The 17,044-nt window shown below is 43.1% G+C and overlaps 1 protein-coding gene across 1 annotated transcript in view; it reads left to right on the top strand.

The window, feature by feature from the left end:
* Nucleotides 1-17,044, top strand: part of Dock2 (dedicator of cytokinesis 2) — a 416,864-nt gene that overhangs the window by 169,013 nt on the left and 230,807 nt on the right. The window contains exon 26 of the mRNA XM_031350584.1: nt 4,622-4,770. Within this exon, the coding sequence (XP_031206444.1) occupies nt 4,622-4,770 (149 nt within the window). The remainder of the gene's footprint in view (nt 1-4,621; nt 4,771-17,044) is intronic.

Below are 17,044 nucleotides of genomic sequence, written 5' to 3'. Positions count from 1 at the left end.
GGTTAACCCTTTACCTGACTTGAAATCTTCCTGAAGGTCCTATTGATCTCATTTTACAAACGATTTCAAGTTTTAAGTCACAAAAGTGCTTAACACATTGGTTTCTTAACCTTTTCTTGTCTTGATCTGGAGTCTGAGCCAAGCACCTTATGTATGCTAAGCACACACTCTACATTCCCAGCCGTACTACATTCCCAGCCGTAGTCATATTTTAAACTCAAGATGACTGTCTATTCTTAATCTGTCCTTTTTCTTTCCTTCGAGGTCTTCGGAGACCTTTAGCCTCAACGGAATAGGAATGTTTTGGCAGGAGTAGGACCCTGGTGTAATAACCAGGGACCGATGAACATTTCTGTTCCTATTGTCCTAGCTGACTCACAGTGGCAGCTCTGTGCTCTTGGGCTCTAGCTCTTCAGTTGCTTCATCCATTCTATACATTGCAGTGACAATGAATCTCCTCAGGAGGCATTTGGTGAGTCTCTTCTTCAGACAGCCATAGAGGAGGAAGACATTTAGCATTACTGTGGATCCCCTTTGTTATTTTACTTACAAACTTAACTTTTGAAGCGAAAGATGGTGCTTATCTTCTGATAGTTTAAAAAATGGGAACAATAGTGAGGTATACCTGGGCTGTAAAGTATCCTGATGTTGGAACTACCTATGTTCTAAGGAAGGTCCTTCCTGAGATGGTCTTTCCCTGTTTTCCTGTCACCCTGTACCCTAACACCTGCTATTTCCTTTGTCAAACCTGAAGCTACAGAGTTACTATCCCCCTTTTAAAACGCATTTTGAAACAAACTTCTAAACAAACAGGTAGGACGCTTCTTTCAGAAGAGCAGTCAGTGCTCTTAACTGCTGAGCCATCTCACCAGCCCAGAGTCCATGATCTTTAGTGTGGGTCCTTAGGATTGAATTCAGGCTGACAGCCTTGGCAGCAAGCACCTTTTCTTCATGAACCATCTTTTTGGCCTTTGTTTTGCTTTTGAGACGGATCATACTATGTATCCTAGGCTGACTAGCAGCCTTCCTGTATTTGCCTGGAGAGTTCTGGAGTTACAGGGACAAACCACCCAGCTGGCTTCAGGTGGCCTTTCCTGCCCGGCTTTCTGGTTTTGAGGGATAGTAACTATTTAGGTAACTCATCCTAGTCATCTAGAACGTCTGTGTTGGCCATTTTACTGAGCATTAAGCTAATATAAAGAACCCTGTGGAGGCTCAAAGATTAAATTGAAAAGAAGGGAGCAAAAAAAAAAAAAAGAAAGAAAGAAAAAAGGGAAAGGAAAAAGAAAAAAATAATAGGAAGTAAAAAGGAACTTGGCAGTATCATGTCTGCCCTGCAAAGAGGATCTCTTCCTTAAAACCTGGCACCTTCTATTCCATAGACTTAGGTCCAGTCCTGTGCCAAGTATTGACGGTAGAAAGGTGATGCCATCTTAGGCTTAAGGGGCCATGTTTAGTCTAACATGGTGCAGTGCCCCCTGGGAAATTCTCAAGAGTCAGACCACAAGCCTCCATAACACAGGGCTTGAGGGGCTGAGGGACAGCTAAAAGATGTACCAGGAACAAAACACCTCAAAGATGTGTCCTAGTCAGACCTAAAGGCCTTATCCATGCTTCATTCTCTGGACATGCCCTTGTGTTCTTGGTTGAACCCTGCACTGGACGCTGAGGGTTTAGAGGCAAAGTCACTCTGATTGTTAAGGAGCAAAAAAGACCATGGACAAAACTTTGAGTGTGTCCAGTGCAAGTCAGGCTCCAGATGCTCTATGGAAGCCCAGACTGACCCTGAGGCTCTAGGCAAGAAGCCCCCAACAGCCTTGGCTATGATGGCTCTGTTCTGCATGGCCACTGACTGGGTTACTAGGCAAAGCACATGTGGGCAGCCATTCTGACATTGTGTTAAAAATTAAAAAAGGCTCTCCTGTGTTGCGCTCCAGGCAACTGAGGTTAGGGATACCAGAAGTCTCTTGTTCCTAGGTGAATACCAGTCTATTCTATGGGGCAAGCCATCTGGGGAAACAATGAGCCAGAACTGGTCTCCATCTTCCCCATGACCATGTGTGAGACCAACAGACAGGTTTGTTAGGATGCAAGATGAGAGTTCTCTCCCTGATAGCAACACTTGCCAAGGGTGAGCTGGAGAGCAGTGGTGACCAGAACTGACCCCTGCCTGTAGATGTCAGAACTACTGAAAAGAGCTGTTAGAAAGTGCTGTGAACTAGCTTGGTGTGGCCAGTCGTACATATGAATGCAACATATTTGCCCCTTTAAGTCATTTGAGTCTCTTTGAACCTCCAGAGATGAAACCGCTCTTGGATTTTAGCAACTGTTACTGTCTTCATCATATGTGAGCCCAACAGTAAAAAATGCAATGGTCAGTTTTATATGACTTTACTGTTTTTACTCTGTCTGAGCTCCAATAAATCTTAATACAAAGAAAAAAAAAGAAAGAGCAGAAACTAAATCAAAGAAACCAAGTACAACTTTTCTTTGCTATCCCAACACCTCCATTGCATCTCTGGCCAGCATCCTGACTGCCTCTGGAAAGCCTGGGACCAACAATATTCCATGTTTTAAAGAGCTCGTGGTGGCAGGTACTGATGGGGGTACTGAATAAGGCATTGTTGGGGTACTGCTGTGAGCCATCACAGAGATTCCACGGGAAGCTGGACTTGGTAGGCCATGAGACATCAGATTCTCACTGAAGGAAATGGTCACTCCCAGAGTACCTGAGTTGACTGGCATCACATGGAATCCCCTCCCAATCGATCTTTGGCAATAATTCTGGGAAGGTACAGGAGTCAGCTGGGAAGGGCACTCTCACACCATGCTCAGGTAGGGACCTAATGAGCTGTGACTCCCACTCTCCCTCATTGCATCTGAATTCCTCAGCTGATGCCATATAGGGCCTCATCATCTCTGGTAAGTACTGGTGGCTGGTGGATGATGAAATCGGCTGTTTCCAAAAGACACGGGCATATGCGACACTGGCACCAACATCTTATTATCCATGGGTGGCTGGTGCATGGCCTGCTGCTCATTGTCCTGCTCCATGTTGGCTGAGACCCAAGTTCAGACACACAGGAGGATGGCCCAGCCTGTACACTGTCGTAGGCATGGGTCCCAACACCACAATGCCATAGTTTCTGCCCTTTCTTATGGTTCATTACTTTGGTCAGATTTTTAAGTAGCTAATGGGAAAGAACCACAGCTCATCCCTGTGCCTTCAGAAACCTGGTGTCTCAAAAGATAAAAGAAACTTTCAACATCTAGCTGTTGGATTGAATTTAACTGACATTCTGGTGTATATGATTCATGTCTCACTCAAGTGGCATCTGGCTGTGGATGGTTTGAAACAGTTTTGGATTTCTTTTTTTTTTTTTTAACCTAAAGGTTTTGTTTTTTAAGGAAGATATATAGAGAAAATTGTGTAAGACTTTAAAACACCCCAGAAATGTCCTGAGACAGCTCTGTCAGGAAGGATTCTCTGCTCTGAGAAAGTTCTAATTTATTACAATAGGAAGGCAATATGCACAGGAGCAAGTGGGAGACCCTTCAATGTTTTGTAATTTGAAAAATGTCCAATAATAGGATTATGGCTAAATAAGGAACTATGTCAATGATTTGAGAATGTTATAGTGTTGAATAATTAAGTTAGTTGTTATATGTAATTATATAAAAATTGCTCCAAGGAATAGTGATAAATGAACAGTACCAAGTAACTAAGCCATTCATGTAACTAAGTCATCTTTTGAAAATCAGATATGAGCAGTGACATTGTAGGATTTATTCTGCTTATGTATGGAAAGTCATACAGAAAGATCATGACAGTTCATAACCACAATACAACATGAATCAAAGCAAACACAAAATAAAAATGAGAGTAGGAGAACCTATACTGCAATATTTAAACATATTTATATGTATACATGTGCATTTACATATTTAAACATATAAGCAAACACAAAATAAAAATGAGACTAGGAAAACCTATACTGCAATATTTGGACATATTTATATGTGTACTTGTGTGTTTACATATTTAAACATATAAAATAAAATAGCTTGAGGGTTCTTAGGAATGAAGTTCAGAGGAAAAACAGAATTGTGAGTTATATTCTAAGGAAATCTTAACATAACCTTTAATACTTAATTTTTTTACAATGAAAATATATTTGTTAATTATCAACCTAATGAAAAAAGTCATAAATTGTTAAGTTCTGTATCAATATAAGTATCATGGGTTAGATCTATTATAAGTAGATAGAGCACACTATATTTATTTATAACTGTATTGTGATATAAAAGTGAATGTTTCCATGAGAAATGACAGATAATGTTTTCTATATGGTCATGAATGTATGTAATACACATACACACATATATGTGTGTGTGTGTGTGTGTGTATTATGTAGTGTGTGTGTGTGTTATGTAGTGTGTATGTGTATATTATGTAGTGTGTGTGTGTGTGTGTGTGTGTATTATGTAGTGTGTGTGTGTGTTATGTAGTGTGTGTGTGTGTATTATGTAGTGTGTGTGTGTGTGTGTGTGTGTGTGTGTGTGTGTATAACAAAGGAAGCTAGACAATAACCGTACATGCCTGGCATTGCTTTGCTTCCAGAATGCCGGGACATTCTGCTTCCTGTCATCACCAAAGAGCTGAAGGAGCTTCTGGAGCAGAGGGATGATGGGCAGTACCAGAGCTCAGAGAAGAAGTACTGTGTCGAACTGCTCAACAGCATCTTGGAGGTCCTTAGCTGTCAGGATGCGGTGAGTCCTCAGGATGAGGTTGCTGCCCTGGGCTTCCATTCTGGCCTCAGCTGATTAAACTGTAAAATACTGATGCTGATGAAGAGCATCTGAAATGTAAAGAGAGAAAACAACACCTGCTCAGCAGGCTGACTATTCCAGTGACGTATCCCCTAAGGCTGTGAGTGGTGGAGATGGGATAGACAGCTGTTAGGAGTGCAGAATGTGACACTGTGTCATTCTGTGTCCTGATGGACAGGTTTTCCCCTATATGCAGGCATGAATAGCATCAAATAACATCTTTCTAGGTGACTTGCACATGGTGCATCTGTTTTTGCATTCTTGGCTGGCATGGCTCCCAAGGAGAACACACTCAGGGACTTTCATGCCGAAGGGTTTGGGTTTGGTGTCTCTGGAGACTTCTTATAGTGATAGAAATGGGTAAGACTCTTTGTGCCTCAGCCAGTGTCTCAGGCTCATGCTCTGGAGAAAGGTCGTGGAGTGTGATTCTCAGAGGGACAGGGCTGAAACTGTGAAGCCAAAGCACATTTGGTAGTCATTGTTTAGTCATTTAGAGACAGATGTGGAACCTAAAGGAAATGTCTCAGTGGAGTGCTGGAGGGCTTCCGAAGGGCAGGCCCTAGAAAGAGCTGTATGACTGAACCACAACCCAGACCTGCTGAGAACCTCAAGAGGAAGGAAAGTCGATCGGTCGGTTGGTTGCTTTGGCTTGGCCAAGTTTTTATGGATAGGTCTTCATGTACCTTGCCCTTCAGTGGGACTGAACTCAGAAGTCAAACAATCAAGAAGTCTTTACTGAGTTTGTGTGTAAGTATTCCTCCTTGCAGGAACACTTTCTGCTCCTGCAAAGTCCTCAGAGAAGAGCTTTCTGGAGGAACTCTCTGTGGTGGGCAGTAGCTTTAAACCTTCGCAAGGTGATATTTCTGTACTGCTCGGGTATCTCGTAGTCAGCCATGATTATCAAGCTCCTGATTTGTGATTTCTGTTATTTCCTCCTCCTGTACTAACCATCCTAATCAGCAGTCTTCCATTTATTGGGTAAAAACAGAGGCTTGTTTCATTAATTCATTCATATATATTCATTAATTCACTCAGAAATACATAAAGTACACCAAGTGTATATAGGCATTGGGGATACAAAGTATGAAACAGTTCCTCAAGACTGTGGTTACAGAAATGTAAATAAGCAACTGGAGTGTACAGGCTGTATTCTGAAATCCCAACTCTGAAATGTCCCTAGAATCAAAACTTTAAACCACTGTATGTTAAGAACATAGGTAGAAAATTCCAGTCCTTGAAATATTGTTCTATACACAAATTATTATTACTAATTGTTTATTAATTATATAATCAATAGATGATCCTTAAGACTTGGTTAAAATGTTTGTACTACTGGTTAACAAAACTATCTGAAATGTATATGTGTGTGTGTGTGTGTGTGTATGTATACACAAATTTCACACATACTTATGTGAAAAATAAATGAATTTTATGTTTAGACATGGGTCTCAAACACAAGATATTTCATCACATATATGGCATAAACATATTTTTAAAATCTGCAAAAATGTGACATCATAACTAAACTCTAGATGCATGCTAAATGTACTAGACCTACCAAGGAGTTACTAAGTGTGTGTGTGGGAAGGCATTAGGGGTATGAGAGAGGGGAGGTTACCAAGGAAGCAGTCACAAAGGAGTGAAACCAGCTCATGGTCAAAGGTTACAAATAATTACGATTCCAGCTAATTGCTATTTTCTAGGCATTATACAAAATGCAATTCATGCATTCTTATTACTTTGCCCCTAGTAGTAGAGTTCATTAGTCTCATTTTATGAAAAATATTGAGATTCATAGTCACTCATTAAATAAGGCCAGATGAAGTAATTCCAGCTGAGGTTCATCATATTGTGTGTGCCCTGCGGTCATGGACATGAAGATACAAGGGCACTGCCTTGTCCCATGGAGGAAGAATGTGGAAGCTGAGAGCTTGAAGACTCAACAGTTCTCTGGTGATGAGACTGGAATGACAGTGTTTTGGGGCACATCTACTTGCCAGCTGTTCAGTTGGCACGGGGCTTTGCCACTGAATCCTCATTTATTATTATTTTAAGGTGGAAAGGCATTTGGTCTTACAATATATGGACATGGGAGCCGGCTCTCCTTTTTTTTTTTTAGAAATATCTTAATGTTTCCTTTCTGTTGAATAACAATTTGCAATGGTCCTTCACAGTTTATTATGAAAAATATCATAGATGTTTGTGAAATCATGGTTTGGGGAAGCACAATTGTAATGAGCACCCTTGTTAACTCTTATTCCTGATGGTAGGCAGTGTCCAGTTCATTTTTACAGCTGCTGAAGCTCTGTCCACCTCAGGGCAGTGGCGTCCCATAGACCCCGCCTCCCTTCTGTGAGAGGAGACTACTGTCTCACCTAGGCTCAGGACTCAGGGCTCCAAAGCACATAGGGAATAGGAGGTCCTGAGTAACTCCTAGGCTAAGAGTGTAGGAGGTATGGTGTCACCTTCCCAGTCTAAGTGGCTTTCGTAATGAGATCCAACCCAGAGACTTGGCCCACTCCTCTCTCAGGATGAGCCACTGTCTACTGGATGACTTACCAAATGGCATCATCACCATCGAGTTGGTGCAAGATTCTGATCTGGTGAGCTTCACCCCACATCTCCAGTTTCCAGAGGTGAAGCCATGTCCCTGTTGAACAGTGTCTTCTATGACTCTCTGGACATGAGGGCAATGAGACAAACTGCAAATCAGAAATCCAAACTACCTAATCAGAATCTCTCTTGTTCTAGTTGGTTGTGATTCTTTGAAGGGTGGTAATGCTGGGCCTCAGTCTAAGCCTTGTGACTTCAGTGCTAAGCGACTAGAGGAGACACTGCACTGAGAAGTTGCTGGGTACTGAAGGGCAGCCACAGGCCAGGGTCCCTGTACAGCAGCTCTCAGTCTTAAGTCTATACTCTAGGGATCTGGAGGAACACTGAAGCATGGGTTGATCATCAGGTCTGGAGCATTGGGGTCTGATGCCTGACTGTTTCTCTCACCAAGTGTACAGGGGACTTCTATGCCACTGGGTTGTAGGCCATGCTGGAATGTGACCCATTGGAATTCTCTTCAGTATTTCCTTGAACTAGAGCAGTGCTTCTCAGCCTTCCTAATGTTTTGACCCTTTCATACAGTTCCTCGTTCTGTTGGTGACCCTCAATGATAAAATTACTTTCATTGATACTTCATAACTGTAGTTTTGCTCCTGTTGTGAATGGTAATGTAAATATCTAGTGTGCAGGATATCTGATATGTGACTCACCATTTATGAGGAGTAGCTAATCTCCTTTTCATTTCCTTACCTCCTCAGTTCAAGAGCCCTGTCCAATCTGCATTTAATAATCCCTAGGATAACAAGACTTCCAACCCACTCATTCTACTCCAGCATTCATTTTGGCAGGGTAGCAGTGAAGTAGAATGCGCAGAGACCTGACTGAAAATCCAGATGTACAAACAACAAGATTTTATGCACTCATTAATAAAAAGGAAATCATGACATTTGGAGGAGAATGAATGCAACTGGAAATCATTGTGTCAAGCGAAATAAGCCAGACTCAGGAAGACAAGCACTGCATGCTTTCTCACATGTTGAACCTAAATTTAAAATCATATATACATATGTATTACTTTATATTTGTGCTTATATATGTGCTTATAGGTTACAAAGCTAAAAAGGGAGATCATGATGAGGGAGGAAAAAATTGTCATGGAGATGGAAATGAGGTAATATGTTTATAATATATTTCTCATTACATATATAATGGGAAAGCAGAAGTCATGATTAACTGGGTAGGAGCTGGAGGTGGGAGGGTCTCACCAAGGGCAGTGGTGAAGTGGAGTGAGTGGAACAGTGTATGATAACACGTATGTTTGAAGGTGAGAGCCATTACTTTCTATGCTCACTTTTAAAATCAGTTTAGAAGAAGGGAGGGAAGGAGCTTAGACCACAGGATACCCATGCTTGTTTACACAGGTGCAAACAACACTTAGACTTTGAAAGGAAACACATTTAGAAAGGTCACCCAGACCACAACGTCCCCTCAATGTTTTCTTCTGTGTATTCAGACCCACTACCCTGACAATAGGGCTTGTCATTACTGATTCTTACTTGATGCCACGCAGCCAGACTTCGTACCAGCCCAGGCTTAGAAGATGAGCCACTGACTGCAGTTAATTCTGGGAAGCATTATGTGTGAAGGTGCAGCAGTTAGAGTGTCCTGTGTGATACCAAGCTTCCCTTTGGGGCTGTGCCTGTGCTTGGCGGATGGGGAAGGATGCTTATCTTTAGTTGTCACTGTTGAAGTAATTACAGCCCCATCCTGGTGGTCTGGGAGGCTACCAGGTTATCTGTAAGCCTGCGTGGCTTATGGCATGGCAAACTGTCTTAACCTGGTTATGTTATGAGGTTTTTAATTGTTATTTATTTAAATGATAGTGCTAAATTTCCTCATTCACCTGCCATGCTTGCATGTAGGCTATGAAAGGTGCCAGCTCAGGTGAGGAATGAGCAGCCTGGCTTCTATTTCTGTCAACTCTCTTTTCTTTGTCACTGAGCAAGTTTGGCCTTCAGCTCCAGTGACCCTCAAAGATGGTTTCCCAGAGATCTCATTCTGTACCTCATAGCCATCTGAGGAGTTCAGACAATTTAATTTTGCACCTGAACTGGATGGGGTTGTTTTATTTTTTGCCTCCCCCTCTTAAACCATGGCATTCATTTTTACATTCCATTTCATGAGGAGAACAGAGAATGACCATTTCATGCCTCATGTAGCAGTCACAGGGGTAAAGTTGAGCTTGCATTCTCTAAAGGGAAAAAGGTTGCTCATTCCTAGGATGAGAAATCATGGCGCTCAGGGTGCCCAGAATCACCATTTAAAAAAAAAGAAAGAAAGAAAGGTGCCATGATTTGTACCTTTAATCCAAGCACTGGGCAGACAGAGGCAGGAGGATCACCTACTAGTTCAAGACCTGTGTGGGATATACACTGAAGCCATGTCTAAATGTATCTATTCTAAATGCGGGTTTTTTCATTTGTCTGTGTGTATGTTTGCTTTAGTCTGTTGACTGTACCTGGGTGTGAGATGAGGAAGGTGCTATGCAATCCTACAAAGCTGTAGCCTTTGGTCCTTCCCCTGCTTCAACACTGGGAGGACGAAATCCTCCAACTGCAGCTTCTCTTGTCTACAACATCCTTGCAATTCCCTTTTCCTTCTCTATAGGGAAGATCCCACATTTCTGTTAGCTTTAAAGATGTTCATTTTTCCCAGTTGCATCCCACTCCCTCCTACCCCTCAGAGAGAGTTAAAAAGCTTCCTTATCTTTAATTCTGCCTTTTTTTCTTTCCTGTGTGTTGACTGAGATGGTATTCCTGTACCAACTCTTTTGTGTTACTTCTTCTGTATCCCTTCCCATCCAAGCTTGGAGCACAGATGCTCAGAGTATAGTCATGGAGCTGACCTGGAGCTACATCTAGCTCCCACTCCATCCTTCTGCTCCTGCCTGCAGCATCCAAAGTTGTGCTATGGTCCTTTCTCAGCTCCAGTCCCCTCTTGGCATAGTTGAAAGCCTTGGCTGCTCTTCACGTAGCTAAACCCTACCTAAGACTAGATCTGATGATTGTTGCTATCCTTGGGGAACCTTCTCTCCTCTGCTGTGGTCCTTGGAGCCACGTAGCTGCTCTATTGTGTACTTGTGTGGTTGTACTCTGAGGACTAGTCTGTCTGCTTGTGGGACAGAAGTGCCTTGAGATAGAGATCAGCTACACTTGCCTCTCCCACTGCCATCCCAGGAGAAATTGGCTCCAGAGGCTGCTGTGAAGGAAGATGTGTGTGTGTGCACAGCACTCCACCCCAAACAATGAATAACAGGCTGAGAATCCCCTGAGGACTCTCTCGCTGAAGGGTTATTTTCTTTGCTCTCTTTGGATATCAGTTGCAAAGGGGTACAATTAATCCCACCTCCCCACTGGTTTGCACAAAACAATTTTGTTTTATCAAAAAAAAAATGTATCCAGTTGATGTTAGATGACTAAATTGGTTTTATTAGTGACTCAAGATCCAGGCAGTGTCCTTTCTGAACATTAGAAGGAATCCCAGTGCAAGTGGCTGAGCAGCTGTTTCTCACAGGGTAGCCTGAGCTGCCTTAGAAACAAAAGGATGAGGAGTGCTGATTGGCTATTTTGACATTTCTTCAGGTTGCCTTTCCCCTAAGGATTAAAATGGAGGAGGAGAGCAGAGAGAGCTTATACTAGCTAAACTCTTTCCAATTGGTGGTTCTGACTCTCCTGGTTTTGTTTAATGGTCTCTTTAAGCTGCTGTTGTTGTCTGTTGTTGTTGTTGTTGTAGGACACTTTGTATTGACTGTTTGGTCTGCTCTATTGGGCTCTGTGCAGGACCCCAGTTCTGACTAGTGTCCCCCTTACTTTCACCCAATAATTTCTTACATTTTATCCTCATTTCTCTTGCCATTTCTCAGAGAACCCAGAGCTGTGGGCAGCCTGCCTGGAAGAGGGTCAAGGGAGGCTGCTTCTGCCTCTTGTCATTACCGGCTAATTCCTGGGAATCGATACCACCCTGCCAAAGTAACAGGGGTTTCTTCTGACCTACCTGCCCTGTTTCCTCTTCCCAGTATTCAAATAAAGGGCACGGAGGCAGGGCTTGCTGTGGGGCATCCCACAGGGCAGCTCATGGTCTCCACTTTTCTGCTTCTATGTTATGAAATGTGCCCTCCCCAGCTGCAGTGATGGCTTTTCAGAAAGGATGACATGGCTCTTGACAGTTAGTATCCATCATGTGCTGAAAAGGGGGTTCATGATCCTCCTTTTGCTACGGAGGACGCTGAATCTCAGAAAGCAGTGTGTGGAGCACTCCAGCTAAGACACCAACTCAAGGGAAATTCTCCTATCTCACCCCCAACCCATAGCTTCCCCCACTGCACACTAGCATTGCTGTCTCCCTAGTATTGTTGCCCTAAAGGTCAGCCACACTCCTGGTTTATTCCATTACTATTTGGGGTGTTCTTGGCATGTGCGGGAATATATATATATTATATATATATATTATATATATATATGATACCACCCATGACCATAGTAGGGGAGAAATCCTACCTTCGCTTCTTTTTAACTCTCAAATCTTGGTGAATCATCAAAGTTCTCATTAAAAATGAGGTACACTCCCTAGCAGTATCAAGATTACAGGGATGAGTGGTTATGGGATGATCCAGCATATCCCAGGCCTATAACATGCACTTTGTGATGTTTTCCTTCTTCTTTAGTTTAGTCCCCTTACTTTCTGTTTTCTTTATGTTATTACAGGCTGCTTTGAAAACCAACATATAATCCTTTTAAGGCCAGCCAAGGGCCAAGTGGCCTGCTGTGGGAATGACAGAGAGAGACTGAGCCCAGGGAAAACTGTAGCCTTGTTGGCCTGGAAGCTCCAGGCAGGCCTGGTGGTGGCCGGTGATTTGGTCCCTCTTTGGCCAGTAGGAAGCTTGCCAAGGTGCAGTGGACGTTGCTTCTGGGTACAGCTTTTAGCACCAGGGCTCAGTCTTTCTAGGGGGCTCCAAAAGGAAAGTGTCATGCTGCTTTTGGGAGGGCTCCTTTAGAGTGTTTCAGAACCTCCAAACTTATGGAAGCTATTCTACCAACTGTGGGATCTTGGAATTCACTCATACCAATTCCTGGGTGTCATATGTTGATTTCTTAGGAAGTTTGTGTGACAATTGCTGAGTAACTACCATGATTAAACATTTATTTATGTCTATAATTAAACAGACCACATTAAAATCAAAAGTAGTAGATAGTCAAAGCATCCCTAATTAGCTTGTAAGGTTTTATTATTACCTATGTACTTCAGGTTATTTACACCTATTGCATCTGACTGACAGAAATTCAATGGAATGCTTGGTTCTTGTGCCTGGAAACCAGGAAGAAAGTACTTAAAGTAAAAAAAGAAAAAAAAAAGTGATTAAACATTATATATCATGGGCAACATTTAAAAATACATTTCCTAGGGAACCAGTTCACAAAAGTCCACTTGCATACCACTGACAGAATTCCAGAAGGAACAAACAAACAACCCACGACCTGTGGGTACTGCCTAGGTACACTGGCCCTGTCTGAATCTGGTGGCCTGCATTGGTCCTCATAGAATTGGTGGAAGAGACTGTCTTCCAAGGACACATTGATTTGAAGACAAACTGAACACCCAAACTTAGGCTCCAAAGGGGAGATATGGCTCATTCCTTGTGACAGTGCTCATTGATCAGTGATGGCCTCTTCCCTAAGAGTCCTGCTGGAGAATCTGACATGGGTCACTACAAAAAGGAGCCTAGAAAATAAGGAAGGATCAGAGACAGCAGGGTTGCTGGTCTCCTCCAAATGTCTTATCCTACAGGTGTGGAAAAGGCAGGCACGATGTGGGGCTTATCTCTACCCTTAAGGACAAGGTGAACGTTGACCTTTACGTTAAATGGGCACTGGTATATCCATTGTTATTGGGAAGAACTTACACTACTAGCTCCTAAAGAAATGAGCAAATTATGAGAAGCAGAATGATGAGGAGGCTGAAAGTATTTTCTTTAAGTATCCACTTTTAAAGATTGAAAATAGATTCTTCTCTCATACAATCCTGACCACCATTTCCCCTTCCTCCATTCCTCCTAGCTCTGCCCTCAGCTCCCCTCTCTCCAAGATCCACTCCTCCTTCTGTTTCCCTTCAGAAAGGCGTGGGGCCTTCAAGAGGCAAAAACCAAGCAGAACAAAACAAGATACAATAAGACAAGGCGAAACCTCTCATATTGAGGCGGGCCAGGGCAACCCAACAGGAGGAAAATAACAGGCAAAAGAGTCAAAGACACACCTGTTCCCACTGTTAGGAGATCCACATAACACAAAGCTAACAGCCATAGTATGCAAAGGAGTGGTGCAGACCCATGCAGGCCCTGTGCTCACTGCTTCAGTGTCTGAGAGCCCGTGTGAGTCCTGCTTAGTGGACTGGGTGGGCCACATTCTCCTGAGCTCCAAGGACAGGGACCCATGGAGACCTCTCCACCTCATGTCTAGTTGTGCATCTCTGCATCCGCTCCCATCCGCTACCAGAGGAGGCCTCTCTGATGACTTGACACAGTCCTGATGAGTAAAGTAGAACAACACTAACTTCAGGGTGGAGGGACCACACACCTAGAACAGTGGTTCTCAAGCTGGGGGCCCTGACCCATTTTCAGGTGGTATATCAGATATCCTTCCCATCAGATATTTACATTATGATTCATAACAGCAGCAAAATTACAGTTATGAAGTAGAAGGAAATGATTTTATGTTGGGGGGGGTCACCACACCATGAGGAACTGTATTAAAGGATTGTAGTATAAGGAAGGTTGAGAACCCCTGATGTAGAGACTCAGTACCACAGGACCCTCTCTGGGATACCCTGAGAAGGACCTATCACTTCTATGGGAACCTTGCCCAAACAACAACCTTCATCTAACAGTGAGCTGGTAAAGGAGATCAGGCTGAGGAAGACAGAGTAGCAGGTGAATGCCTTCCCAAATTCGGGGAACACGAAAGCACTGAGAGTGGAGAGACTTAGGAAACAGTCACCATGGGCCCGTGAATGGGCTCATGGACCAGAAAATGGACATTAGAACAATAATTGGGAAACATTACAGTTAGATAACAGTTCTCTGGGCAAGGTTACAGAGAAACTCTATTAGTTTTGCTACTTTTCAATGAATAGAAAATTATTTCAAGAGGGAAACATTTTAATTTAAAAGTATTTAAGTGGGGACTGATTACCAACAGAGAGCTCAGAGAGTCCAGAGTTTCTTCAGGTTACCCGTCCCAGTGTGGTAGATAAATGCTTCTCTATTTATAAGTTCCAAACAACAGAATCTACTAACCAAGGACTAACCTTACAAGAGGATTGCACTAGCAAAATGGCCATCAGCTGCTGAGCTCATGAGGAAGCCAATGGAGTCTCGCAGTGGAGAACAGCTAGGTAACTGATTAGAAAACATCCCACACCGAGCCAGAACTGGTGACTTGAGGAACATATGAGTATGGCCCATTTCCAACTTGCCATGCCTCGCAGTATGTCACGTGGGCTATCTGACCGCCCTGTCCTTACTGCAACTCCTAAGCAAGTGTGTTCTGCTTTAATGTTACCTACTCTTTGCCTGACAGGCTCAGAAGATAGGGGCTTTGGCTTCATTTTCCAGATGGTCATTGGGTCATTTGTTCTTAGGAGATCCACTTGGAAAATAAGAAGACAGCTTTTTGGGAATGCTCGACTAAAAGTCCCCAATAAAGTTAATAGCCCAATGTGTTCTGTCCCATCAGCACCATCTCACAATGCTTACAGAAGTGCTCAGCTCCCCCTTTTTAAATCTTCCATGACTAAAGTTTAAAAGATTTCTTTGCCTATAGCCAAGGTGGGCTCTCCACCCTACTTATCTCTTTCCTTGGTCCCTCTCCCTTCTGGTTTCTCTAGGATCAAGAACAGGAGTGACAAGAGTAAGGCATGTGTCTGGGGAGGAGAACCAAGTTCATATAGATGCCAGAAATCCAGAAACCAGGAAGAGAGGGCTGTGTGGTAGCACACTCCTATAACCTCAGTGCTTAGGAAACTGAGGCAAGAGAATCACAAAGTTTCAAGTCATCCTGGGCTCACAGAGAGACTCTACTTCAAACACACATACGCAAAATACTTTTAAAAGAAGGAAGTTTAAATGTGAATGCAACCGTTAAAACATCAGTATTAATGGTTTTATTCATCATGCAGTTTTTCTGGTTTTTAAATTTTAAGATAACAGTGCATTAGCTTTTTGTTTTCCTTAGCTATACAGTTATTTTAGGCACACTTCAATTTCTTCTAGCAGGCAGAGATACCTCACTCACCTTTTTCTCTCATCCTTGTAAAAAGGACAAGAGAATCTCTCCCCACAATGCTAAAGTGGAGCCTGAGAACAGACCCCTTCCAACCCCTGCTGGGCAGTGCTGGCTCTCTGGAAGAGATCACCCACAGGAATTCTTGAATAAAGGCCCTGGTTGGAAAAAGCTGCCATTTACCCTAAATCTTCACTAGCTGGTCACTGGCTACCTAAAAAGTATATTTTGCATAATACCTGGGTTACATTCCCCCATCAGCAGGAGAATAAATACTGGCCATGCCTGGTCCCAATAGTTACTGAGGGAACCATGACATTGACTGCTCCTGCTCCATGGATATAAATATGAATCTTTAAGAGATGTGAGTGTGTGTGTGGGGGGGTGTATGTGTGTGTTAGGAGGGATGCTTTTGAGCCATCCTTCTGTCTGCAAGGCTCCAGGCCCCAGATGTCACATACCATCTGGGGATAGTAGCCAGAGACACACCAGAGAAGCTTCCAGCGAACAGTTCAAGAGTTCTAGAATGGACATCTTCTCAGGGATGTATTATGGAGCTTTTGTCTTGGAGATTAAAAAAAAACAACTGATCCAGGAGCTCAAATTGGAAAGAATATTTGTTTCTCAAGGTTTCTTTAAGCAGCCTGGCACAACACACCACACACACACACACACACACACACACACACACACACACACACACACACAGCTTTTCTCCCCGACCCTCTTTCCTGCTGTTTTTTACATCCTAGCAAATGACTCTCTTGCCCTCTCACCAGGCTTTCATGGCCTTCCTCCTCCTTCCTCCTCCTGCCATTTATCCTGTGTTTTGCATACCCCAAAAGGCACCTCCCTCTCCTTTTTGCTTGTCCTGAGGGCCTGCAGCTGGTGATTCACATCTTGATTCCAGCCCACAAATATATCCTGTCTTGTTTGTGGAATTACTCAATAAAAGCCACAGCCCTGCTTCTTGTCATTGTTCCCTAGGAGACTGGATTCACCCTTTCTATCACCTGCTCTTCCCCTCTAGACATCTGAGTTGTGACCCCTGAAAGCTGAACATTACCTTTTCTGGCAGGATTTAACCCCATTTCCTTGTCCATTAAGAAACCTTGTGATTCCTCTATCACCGCTTTTGTAATCGTCTCTACTGCCTTCTGATAACACTGGCAGCATGCTGGAATTCAGAAAATGATCACGTGTGGTTTTATACTTGTTCATGTTGCAAATTCCCTTTTCAACTAAAGCAATGCCTTTCTATATAACCATTCACTGAATGTTAACTAGGCAGCGACTGTTCATCAGGCAGCACGCTGAGCACTGGGAGT

This window comes from Mastomys coucha, unplaced genomic scaffold (assembly GCF_008632895.1).
Source record: "Mastomys coucha isolate ucsf_1 unplaced genomic scaffold, UCSF_Mcou_1 pScaffold5, whole genome shotgun sequence".
Lineage (NCBI taxonomy): Eukaryota > Metazoa > Chordata > Mammalia > Rodentia > Muridae > Mastomys > Mastomys coucha.
Note: the sequence above shows the minus strand (reverse complement) of the source record. Positions and strands in the feature narration are given on the sequence as shown.